General features: G+C 38.8%; 1 protein-coding gene across 1 annotated transcript; it reads right to left on the reverse strand.

The window, feature by feature from the left end:
* Nucleotides 1-24: 24 nt before the first annotated feature.
* Nucleotides 25-8,074, reverse strand: LOC128804934 (protocadherin Fat 4-like). The gene is made up of 12 exons (XM_053973279.1): nt 8,018-8,074; nt 6,657-6,901; nt 6,065-6,174; nt 5,207-5,341; nt 4,915-5,051; nt 4,540-4,737; nt 4,123-4,217; nt 3,019-3,174; nt 2,239-2,436; nt 1,574-1,696; nt 980-1,190; nt 25-514 (listed from the first exon to the last, which is right to left on the reverse strand). Exons 1-12 carry the CDS (start codon nt 8,072-8,074, stop codon nt 302-304), a joined length of 1,878 nt encoding a protein of 625 aa, XP_053829254.1. The 3' UTR covers nt 25-301.
* Nucleotides 8,075-12,372: the final 4,298 nt, after the last annotated feature.

Here is a 12,372-nt window from a genome sequence, read left to right on the forward strand (position 1 = left end):
GATCTGAAGTAATGACAAGGCAGCGCCTCTGGAATCGGGTTTATTGTCTTGCCCATTTGACACGTGCCAGAAGAAATTAAATACACAGTGAGACAGCGCTGCTGCTGGGGAAGCAACCCTGCAGCACAGCACTGCAGCCCTTCCCGCATATTGCTTGTTGTTTTTCTTATCCATCCCTAAAACAGCAGCAGAATTAAAATCTGGATAACATTCCTATATTCTTATTGCTCATTTAATTCTGTGCTGTTCCAATGAGTCTCATTGTGGTTTTTCTAAAAATTTTTTTCATTGGGTGTTCTTATCAGAAAGATACATCATCACCAAACTCATCATCTTCAGGCTCATTGTCTTCAGACTCATCATCTCCAGGCTCATCATCTCTAGGTTCTGTGTCCAAAATCACTGCCACCTCTGAAAATTTTACTCCTTTCAGTTCTTTCTCAGGGTCAGACAATGTGGGATGAGGTGTTAAGGAAAGAGCTGGCTTCTGGTTTGTGTCTGTCAGAAAGGAATCCTGCAAAAAAGCATAACGCAGGTGAGGCAGAAAGCTACAAATGGTTGAGTGTGGAGGAATTATAAACGGTAGAAATCATAAAACTGTGAGCCCTTTACTGTTCACATTCCATAAAGAAAGAAGAGAGTCATCACTTCTGGATGAAAGTCCTGCTCCTTCTTCTAGGCATGGACAAACAGCCCCTCCTCTTAAGATTTTTTTAATAGAGTCATAGAACAGTTTGGGGTGGAAGGGACCTTAAGACATTGTCCAGACCCAACCTCCTGCCATGGGCAGGGATACCTTGCTTGGACCAGGTTGCTCCAAGCCCTGTCCAGCCTGGCCTTGGACACTCCCAGGGATTACTTCACAAAATTTTATTTTTTAGTTCCATCAGATTTGCTTTTGTGATAATTCCTTGAGTTATGTGATTAATAACAATAAAAGACCTTTCACTCCATGCTTTGCAATCAAAAAGCTCATTACCTGTTCTGTTGTGGATCTCGCTGTGGGCTGGACCTCCACATTTCTACTTTCAGCAGCTTTTTCAGGTGCTCCATTTTCCTCACTTTCACCCTTGTAATCCAGCAGCACTGTCTCCAGGTAATTGTCTTTTTCAGGGGCCTGAATTTCATCTTTTTCAGCATCATCTCCTCTGGTGCTTTCCAGGTTGTCAAATGACATCATCTCAGTTCTCCTAAGAGAGTTCAGAGAATTCATAGCACCATAGACAAAAATCTCAGCCTCTCTACAACCAAGAGCAGCATGTACACTGATCTCAAAATTAGTGGAATTTTACCCAGGGGAATTAAGTAGCTTCCTGTATCCTGAAAAGTCTTTTCTGCATTAGGATTAACAATTTGCTAAAGAGTAAGTAGGAATTTGCCTTTGATACAAGATTAAAAGGTATTAACTTCCTTCAAGTGTAGAGATTTTTAACTTGTCATTTTAAGGGTCCTTAAAAATGGACCTATAGCCTAGTGGGAGACCCAAGGAAAATCCTATGGTACCAAAATAAATTAGAACCACATTTTTTAGATGCAGTTTTTTATAAATTTGTGATTGCAGCAGTCTACTTACCCATTATTCATGTGCTCTGGTTTCTCTAAGCTTTTCAGACTTCCATTTTTGTCATCTGCCCATGGGTTATCAATGCCATCCACAATTTCAACTTTCTTAATCAAATCCTCTTTCCCATACTTTCTGAAAATTATACATTAAAATAAAATAATAAATTCTTTTTGAAGATTGGCTTTGCAGTTGTTTTAGAAACAGAAGATTAATTATTTGTGTTATAAGTTTAATACTCAACATTCATTTTCAGTGTTGTTCTGGGGATTAGTTTGGAGTATTTCCTATTTTTCCACAATCGTAGCAGGGTAAATGTTTGCTTCCCTTCTGGAAATTGTTTTCCTCTACCATGTGGCCCTGCTGCCATTGCAGTTAAGCAGCAAATGATTTCATCATTTATGGAGTTGGAAAAGACTCATGTGCCCTCCTTCACAGTTAAAATTTCTGCTGCCCACATTTCTCTGTTTCAGAAGTATTTGTTTCTGCTTTCGCTATGTGCCAAACACAAGAAGAAACAACTTTCAGTCTTGTGTAGTGCATCCAACATAACAAATCTCGGGCAACGCTGCCTGCAAAAGCCGGTAATTTATCAGACAAACATTTTTCGAGTAGACACTTCATTAAACGCATCAGCTGTGAAGGTGAATGACATTGTTAAGGCAAGCCCTCTGTACCTTTTCCTTTTCAGATCCAGCAGGACATAGGCCAGGAAGGCGATGAAGGTGCTGGCAAGCAGCACCCCAAGCACGATGGTGGCCACGAGCTCGGGGGATGCCGGGGCCGCTGGAGCCTCCCCGACGGTAGTGCTGACAGATGCTGAGAACACCTCCTCCAGCCCCAGCTCAATGTCTCCCTTCTGCTCCCTCAGTTTTCTGAGGATAGAAGGGGAAAATGTGCTTGTGCACCTCATCTTCGTTTTGGGTGCAGGAGTAGTGAAGAAAATATATCCCTTCCTGGTCTGCCAAGACCTTTTCCAAGGATTTGGACTTGTTGTGTCTTTCCTTCAGGAAAAGCTCTGTTTTCCAGCAACCAGCCCCGGTGCTTGTGACCTAAAATGCTGCAGAGCTTGGACCCTTGAACTAGATCCACATCACTGACAGGTTACCAAAGAAATGTAAAATACACCTAAAGTGTGGGGTTTAATCAACATTCTGCCACTCTGATACATATGTATCAGATATATATATATATATATATATATATATATATATATATATATATATATATATAAACCAATCAGGTCAAAATATATTTTAATTATATTCTTTCTCCATCAGCTTTTTTTCTCTTAAACTGACTTTTAAATCTGTTTTGCACAATGGAACAGTCTTACTCATGTTTTTGGCAAACTCTGAAAATTAGCTTTCGGTAAATAGTGAATCAGCTTTCTGAATTCTAAAAAATCCTATCTGCATGAGCTCTGACCCCCAGAAGTCAGACTGTGCCATACAGACCTTTTTACATCTTCTGCAGGTACTTCCTGGTGGGCCTCATCAAAAGCAATGATGTCTACTTGGGTTTTATCAGTGCTACTCCTTGAATTTCTGTCAGACTCCTTGGAATAAATATTAAGCACGTATACATTCCATCCAAGTTTATCTTCCAGGACCCTGACATCATATGAAGAAAACATTTTTAATTAACTGGGCAATGACAGATTCTTTTACTCTGGAAATTAAATGAAGTAGTATTTAATGCAACACTTGGCAGATATTAATTGATACTAATGAAAATACCTTGGCAGGTATTTTGATTCAAGCATGTAAAAATGCAGGATTATCATCAGCAAAGGAATTAAGCTATTTGTCCAAAATTGTTGAGTGATTGAGTAGCAGAGGGAAAAATACCTATAGATTTCTATAAACAGTAAAGGTGGGGAGGAGGGAAATTTAATCTCATAATCCTCGTTGTTTTCTCCTCTTCTTCCAGAGATTTCATGCTGGATGGGACCAGTAGCCCAGTTAATCCATCATTCTGGTAGCAGTCAGCACCAGCTGCTTCCAAGGAAGTTTTCCATTTCATTTTTACCAACAAGAACTGGTCCATAATAGCATCATCACAAACTCATTTTTCCCACTTTGAGTGATTTCCCTTCATAAGCACAGGACTCAATCTTTCCAAGGTAAATATATGTTTACGTGTAGCCAAACAAAAGATCTTCCATCTTTGTTAACATGCCCAAAAGGCCCAATTATGGTTTTAATTTAATGGTGCGTTTGGTTTGTGGTGTCTGCCCTATGTCTCCATGTTTTTATCTTGCTATCCATGAAAAGCTTAATCCTAGGCTGTTAAAAATGACACAAACATTGAGGTGGGAAGAAACCACATGAAATTGTCTAGTCCAATGACCTCTCTGAGATTTGTCAGCTTCAGGCTAAAAACTTAAAAGGCAAAACTTGGTGTATTCCTGTGAATTCACTTAAATTATTCTGAGCTATGTCAAATTGAAGGCCTGACTTTTCTGGAGCACTGGCTGTAGGCTGTCAGACCCCTATTCCAAAGGGACTCTGAATTTATCATTAGATGTACCAGAATAAGCATCACAGTTTCAAAAATACCTTTGTACTTCAACACTCTTTCTTTCCACAACATTGATCTTCTGATTAAGCACCAGCATCACAATGTTGCTACTGGAGCTGGAATCAACAGTTACCTAATAAAGAATCACAGATAAGATTTTTGTAGAGCATTTGTACCTCTCATAGATTGATTAAAAAAAAAACCTCAAATGAACGACAATAACAAAAACCCTCTGATACAAAATAATTGTCCTCCAAAAGTCAGTTTTTGTGCCAACATATTTTATATGTCAATGAAAATGGCAGCCTCTTAATTCTAGTATGCAAATACTCATGTGTATGACAGCCCTTTTGACAGAGGTAATTTTGTTGTTTTGCCATTACCAAAATTAGCCCTTCTTGTTTACAATTTTGACATGGAAGTAAATCAGGATTATACGTAAAAGTCTTCCTTACGTTGACTGTTGTCCAGGCTATGAGTCTTCTTGCACCTTGGTCTGCAGCTTGGACTTCCAGATAAAATGTTCCAGCTTTTCCTGCTACAGAAACTGTAAAAATCTGCCCTGTGTTTTCATTGATGTCAAATTCATTGGTTTGACCTCTCACTAAGCTGTACAGCAGACGTCCATTGTCTCCTGAGTCTGGGTCTGTGGCCTGGGTTTAAAAAAGGTGATTTGTGACACTCAGCGTGTGGCTTTTGGGCTGCACGTTGTTTTTCAAGCAGTAAACTCAGCTCTCGGGAGCATATTTAAGGCTCCTTTAATGCAGTGGAAGAAACCCAGCTCTATCCGAGGGTTTCTGTCCTTGTGAAGAGCACAGGAAATACTCTACCTGGACTGTAATGACAGGGTATTTGTAGGGCACAGAGCTGGGAATGCGGGCAGAGTAGGAATGGCTGGAGAACACGGGCTCTTCGTTCACATCCTGCACGGAGATTGTCAGCATAGCTGCATTCTCAGCAAACAGGCCTGGGAAAAACGCAAGTGAACAACCTGGACCATCAGCTTTTCACCTTTCATATCAAACTTTGCAAGTTAAAGAGAATCACAACTCCTGTATGGATTGCAAATAAAAACCATGTGTCCACTGTTCCCCTGAAATGTCGTTCAAAGCAAGAAGTTACCTGAACGCTGGACTTCTGCAGCAGAGGAGACTCTTTTGTTTGCTTGAATTAAAATCACATACTGAGAAACTTCCTCATAGTCCAAATTAACTGCTGTTCTCAGCTCACCACTTTCAGGATCCAGTCTAAAGTGACCTGAAAGGACAAACACACACTTCTGCTGTGACAGCTGCCATTTCACTTGTACCCCTCCTAGCTCTGTGTCTTAGCTGCCCTTGGGATGTTTCCATGGCTCCTCTGCTCTGAACAATTGTGAAATTCAACACTTCCACTGGCCAGGCAGCAAAGGCATCATCACAGCTGGGTTCCTACCCCACACCAAACAGCTCTTAAACGTGGAAAGGAACAGTAAACGTGAAAAGGAATTTCACATGAGTTCACAAATAAGGAGAATTGCAGCTCCTTCTTGCACAGCTCCATTTTTAATACATTTCCAAGTTTTCTCGCAGTTTCTACATACTTCCTTTGTTGTGGGCCAAATGGAAACTGGGCACGCTGCAAGAGGGCAGATGCCTTAACATAAATGCAAGGAAATGATGGACTAACAGTGATTGGCAGGAAGGAAGCTGCTTGTTAATAACACTTTCTATTTTGGCTCCCCCAGTCTCTAAATTATCCTTATCTTATAGTTTAAGATTAAAAGAAGCCATTTTTTAGCAAGTTACCTTCCTAAAGCCAAAGATCAGAAAAGTCAATGCTGAAAAGCCCTGAAAAAAATTCTCTGTGTACTCCTGTTTTTAAAAAAAGTTTTATCTATGCTCTCTATCTCCTCATTTATGCACAGCAGCACCTGCCATGCAGAAGACAGGTTATGATGTTCTCCTGGCTATTTTAACTTAGAATGAGGCTGGTACTCACTTCTTTCATTGCCAGATACAACAGTGTAATCAATCGGTTTTCCTGAAGTTTCAACCACAGCAAAATCATAAATTAAATAATCCACTCCAGTGTTTTCGGAAACAGAAACGCTGATGCAGGGAATAAATGACAAATCATAATGTTAAATTTGCCAACAGTGGTTCCCCATGGAGGCTTTGAAATTTAACTCTTTAAAAGAGAGTTCTCTGTGGAAAATCTTTCCCCCTTCCCCCAGTTGTTTGCCAGATCTGCCCAACTTTCAGAGTGCAGTGCAAACCCTGGTTTTCAGCCAGATTTTGGGTCATCCTTGAGTAAAACCTAAGGAAAAATGTTTTATAGTATTCAAGACAAAAGGGACAAAGAGTCTGGCTTATAAAAGCTGCAAGTATAGAAATAAAAGGCAATGCCTCAACTCACATGCACAGAACCCCAAGCGCAGCAGAATTTCCTATGTTTTGCTTAAAAAAAAAAAAACCAAAACTGATGTCCTTTCTTCTGCATGGAAAAATATAAAAGTGACCTTCAACTTTGCTGTGTTTTGTACCACCTGGTGAACACATCCCTGTTATTTAACTCAATATGAAAGCCTCACCTGATCTCACTTTTGTTGAAGCGAGGAACAAATGGACGGTTGTCAAACACACTCAGAGTAACCATAGCAGTGCCATTTAAAGGAGGAGAACCTTTGTCCTTTGCCATCACCGTTAAATGCATCTCTCCAGATCTAGACAGGTTTCCAGTTGTAATTATCTTCCCCTCACTCAAATCCTCTATCAGGAAGAACGGGCTCACAGTAGGATCCGGGAGGATGTAATACTCAATGAGGCCATTTTGCCCCTGCCATGAAAGGAACACAATTTCATGGAACTGGGAGTAAGTTTGGAAGGGTAGGATAAACACTGAAACAAGAGATCCAAAAAACATCTAAATGTCTCTAATGAAATTATTTTGAAAATAGTGGGTTTTGGTTTTTTTTTAAGAATGAAAGTTGTGGTAGGACATGTACAAATTTAAAAAAAAACCCAAAACACAAATGAAGAAAATACACAATACATTGGTCATTTACACAGTAAAAACACGGCAAAAAGTCTCTAATGAAAGTAAGTTAGATGTGTAGAGGGGGACAGTCTGAGTAGTGAGGGTGGCACAGGGAGGACAAGTGCCAGTCTGCACAGCTGAATGAGGATTTTCATTGGGGTCTCAAATGCAGATCTCCCACAGTTCAGCAATTTTCAAAGGCAATTTCACTTTTTATACAAAATCATTGAAAAGGCTGATTAAAAAAGGGCTGTTAGATGATTTGCAGCAATGTACCACAGCTGCAGATATTCCAACCAAAATTATGCATGAAGAAATAGGAAGGCACCTGCTACACCTATTTTGTTGTCACTTGGAGATGTTTCATCTTGTAAATGATATAATTACTAGTGATGTTGTCATGGTGATGTGGTTGACTACTGGATATCCCTGCCAGTGCCTGGATCCTATTTGATGGTTGTAGTACAGATACATCAAACAAAATTACATTTAAAAATGGGGACAGAGAGAATCAGCTGGGGTGCCACACTTCAGAGGAGTTTGGCAAGCAGACATTTCCTTGCTCAAAGCAGCTATATGATGTTTAGTTTTTACAGGTTCTTCTACCTCAAAAGTTCAATAACTTCAGAGACACTAAATTGCTTCAGTCCTTGTATACTTCTGAAGCACTGGTGCATGCAGCTCTGTGTAATAAAGGGAAAAATTAAAGGAAATACAGCTGAGGAAACATGCCCAGAGCCAGGGAGTATGTCAGTGTCAAGGCAGAGCCAGCAAAACTCCTAATTTCCAGTTCTCAGAGCTGGTAGTTAAGCAGGATTCACTTTCTGCTACATTTGGTGCTGCATGCCTGGAGAATGGAGGAGGATGTGCTTGTGCTGCAGCCCAGAGCAGGCTCTGGGTCACAGGAGAGATCACCTGGTCACAGTCGGTGGCGCTCACGGTGAAGACAGGAGCACCCACAGGATTCACCATGTTTATGGAAGCAGAATAGGAGCTCTGGGCAAACACTGGGGCATTATCATTCACATCAATCACTGCAACACTGACATGAGTGGCTGCCTAGAAAACAAAATAGTGCCATGCATCTCAGAGTATTTAGAAACTCTTCTTTAGCATTGTTTCTTCCTTACTTGCACATGCAACAAGAATTATAAATCAGGCTTTGAAAATGCTGCAGTTAAAATGTTGTCTGGGTTTAATTGTGTGAATTCGGCATCAGAGATCACTACAGGAGTTTAACAGGAGAGGCAAGAATTTCAGTTCTTGAAAGGTGTCTGAATGAGTAAGAACAGGATATGTTTAGGAGACCAGCCTGTCTTCCATGCAATTAAGAAAACCACACATGTTCTGATTCTGTGAAAGAAGTGTCTAATAACATTTCAAATAAAAGAAATACAGCAGAACTAGAACAATCTGCTGAAAATACTACTTTTCCCACAAAAAAATTATCACATCACTTACAGTTCTAACAGCAGGAGACAAACTCCAGTTCCCCAGCACAGGTCAGCCAGCAAACAATTCAGGGTCAAAGCCTACCATGCATAATTTTGAAGTATTTCACATAATTAAAGCATAGTACTACTCAATATGATTAAAGGCAGTAGAAGCCTGACTCTAAACACAATGAGGTGACTCATTTATTCTACACAATAAATGGCTGGGATTGATCTCCCTCCCAGCAGTTCAAAATCCACTCTGAAGTGTTGCTGTTCATTACAGTAATGGTCTCTTACCTGGTAGAAAGGGGCAGATTTATTATTGATTGCAGTCACTGTAAGGTTGTATTTATTCATGGTTTCATAGTCTGGAGAGTTCCTTATCTTAATGATGCCCTGTATTTGATCTATTTCAAATACATTTTCTCCCTCACCTGAGACAGATTTAAACAAGCATCATCAATTAATACATTAGCAACACATAATTAACTACACTCTTAAATTATACTTACTTGTGCACTGAACTCATCAAAACAATTTTTAAAGTAGTGTATGGATAATGCAGAAGAAGAGCAGAAATATTTTGAGTGGATGGGCATTTGAAACATGAGCCAAGGTTTGAAAATTGTATGAGCATGAATTAGTAACATTCCAAACCAGGTGAAAGTGAATGTTCTTGGCTTTGGTAGAAAGAGGTTAGGAAATAACATGGGTAATACTAATTATGCTCATAATTATATAGACAACAAAGTGTCAGTGCAGTGGCAGAATTGCTTGTTACCTGTGAGGTTATACAGAACAAAGGCATTGTCTCCTGTGTCTCTGTCTGATGCTGTGATTTTTCCAACTATGAATCCCACAGGCACGTTTTCATGGACACTGAAGTCAGGCACTGGATCAAACACAGGTGGCCAGTCATTAATATCAGTGATCTGTATCACAACTGTGCAGTAACCTCTCTTCTTCTCAGGGATTCCATCATCTTCAGCATACACCACAACCTGTAAGTTACACAGTTATTGGTAGTGAGAAGTCATACAAAGAGGTTCTTGCATAAGGATTAAAAAAATTCTGGTGAATTTAAAATTTTGAAATAATCTTAGAAATGTAAAGTCCAGGTCTGAATTCACCTCAAAATGATTATTGAAAACTTAAGGAGTATTTGGGTGAATAAAAAAGTCTTTCTGTGTAGAACCAACAAATACATCAATATTTTTGCTTGAAGCAAATTAAGTCCATAAAAAATATCCAGCAGTGGCAACAACAAAAAGAAGATTAACTGAGAATCATACCTGCAAGATCTCAGTCCAGCACAGGTTCAAGCAACAGACAGTGCTGAATACATGAGCTGTCATTGTGAAATTAGTTATTCATGTGCTGTAGTGTTTTCAGGACAGGTGAACAATGAGCTGTGCTTGAATTTCATTCTAGTCAAAAGGCAGTGGCTTGTTTTAATAATGCCTCATACCTTGAGATACTCCTAAACCAGTGCAGAAAACGTTCAAGCATTATCAACCTAAACAAAAGCAGAAGTGTCACCTGTTTTGCAAGAGAAAGAATTCTGAAAAAAAGAAGATTTTAAAAATCTAAAGCAAACCTGGTACTCTCTGGGTTCCTCTTCATAATCAAAGGGGGCAGTGGAATAAAGGACTCCAGTGGTTTCATTTATCTTGAATTTCAGTCTGTGTCCATTGAGAATGCCATATGTCAGGAAACCATTTCTGCCTGTGTCATTGTCCTGAGCTTTCAGCTGCACAATCTGAGTAGCAGGGGAATGCTGTGGAGGAAGAAAGATTGAGGCTCTCAGGAACTGCTTTGCTGCTATTGGTTGAATTATGCGAAAGTAATAGGTATTGCATCCACTTACAGTAGTACAGACATTTTAAAATCAGAATTATACAACTTGTTCAGCACAGTAAGAGATTCTCTTGCTTTCTATAATTTACAGAAAATAACTGTTTTCCTCCCTCCATGTCTCTACCTATAGCTGCAATTTTCAGAAAGAAATATTATTTCAAACAGCCCAAATGTTAACCTCAAGCATCTGACTTGCTGTTATTTCTGTTTAACAGCCTATTCTCCTATGAAACTCAATGTGTGTTCTCAACTCCAAAATCACATTTCTTTCTGAACATTATTTGGCTAATAATTATCAAAATAAATAATTTAATTTTTCCATTTTAACAATGTTATTTGCATTAAGATTGACAGAAGGTATCAGTGTTTCACTTGCAGGACCATTTGAGATCAGATCTGAAGTTATATGATCCAACAGGGCATCCAACAACTCCCACTGTGTAAACATTTCACATGGAAATCAATTCTTTAAGGTTGGAAGTGTGATTCTAGTTCTTCTCCATTAAACTCACTGGGAACATCAAAATTATGTGCAATAAGTTGAACCTATATTTAATTCAGTGGTAGAAATGGACTAGACTTTAAATCAGTTGTGGCTGCTAAAGACAATATGTGTGCATCAGCTGGGGATCTCAAAGGTAAGGTATGTGCTCTATAAAATATTAACATGATCAATGTGCTTCTTTTTTTTAAAAAAAAAAACAACCAGCAGATTAAAGTGTGAAAAGTGTTGCTTAAAAATGGAAGAGTGAAATGTTGAGCAAGATGCTTTTGCATATTTAAATGCTGTGGCTTCTTCTATAGAGAACCACAATGTCTGAAAATCTGACTGAAATCTGGCTTGTTCTCTGCTGCTGATCACTTGTGCCAGCAAAATCACAACAGATTGTACATGAGCAAGAGGAGAAATATTGTTAAATTAGAGTCTTTGCTCTGTTACTTCCTGTATGAAGCTCCCTTACAAAAGGCTGAGTGCACATCCAATAGATTTCAAATGCACCTCAATAGTCTCTATGTAAAATATTCAAAATTGAGTGGTAGTTCTTCCTTCATGGAACCCCCTACTAGAAAATATTCACTTTTCCTCCAATAAGTCCACACTTCTAGATCATTCTTGTTGTGCATTGGGATTGAAATAAACCTCACAATACCATGCGACAGAACATGGACAGAACAGCAAGTCTGCCCAGTTCCAGGTGGTTTGCTTGTATACTCAACAAAACATTATTTTTATTATTAATATTATTTTGAAAACTTATTTTTGTGATTCAGTTTGGATGACATCTTCTTACCTCTAGCAATCTCTCTTCTAGTAAAGAAGATGGGAAAACTGGTGGGAAATTGTTTTCATCAATGACTTCCACCTTCACTTCCACTTCATTAAATATGGCAGCATTAGATGAGTCTGTTGCTCGCACCTTGAAATTTACTGGAAAATCTTCCAGTTCTAGTTTCTTACTTGTTCTTACAATACCATTAGATGAATGGATAATGAAATATCCTGTTTAAAAAAAAAAAAAAAAAAACAGAAATTTTCTGGTTATGATTTCATTAGTTGAAACTGAAGATATGAACCCTCCAGTGAAAATTACACATTATTTATATGACTATTGTATGTTACAGTATTCTTCAAAGAACAAAATGAAATTCAACGCTTTTACAAGGTTGACAAGAATGTCAGATATATCCAGGGCTGTAATTAACAAAAAGAAATAATTCAGAAGATCAGATGGGAACCAAAAGGGAGAAAATTCAATCCACCAATCCACCACTCTCCATCAGGGATTCACATTCCTCTGAAACATTCAGAGATTATTTGTCCCTCTTTCAGTTAGAAATTTTTTATATTTCCTAACAAGTCCTGTTCTAAATGAAGATGAGGAATTTTGCAACTACCTTCAAGATCACAACTTCATACAAAACACTTTACAAAACTGAAGTACAAGTTGGCTGTTTGAAAATCAGCTTTATATTTAG

The sequence above is a fragment of the Vidua macroura genome, chromosome 3 (assembly GCF_024509145.1).
Source record: "Vidua macroura isolate BioBank_ID:100142 chromosome 3, ASM2450914v1, whole genome shotgun sequence".
NCBI lineage: Eukaryota > Metazoa > Chordata > Aves > Passeriformes > Viduidae > Vidua > Vidua macroura.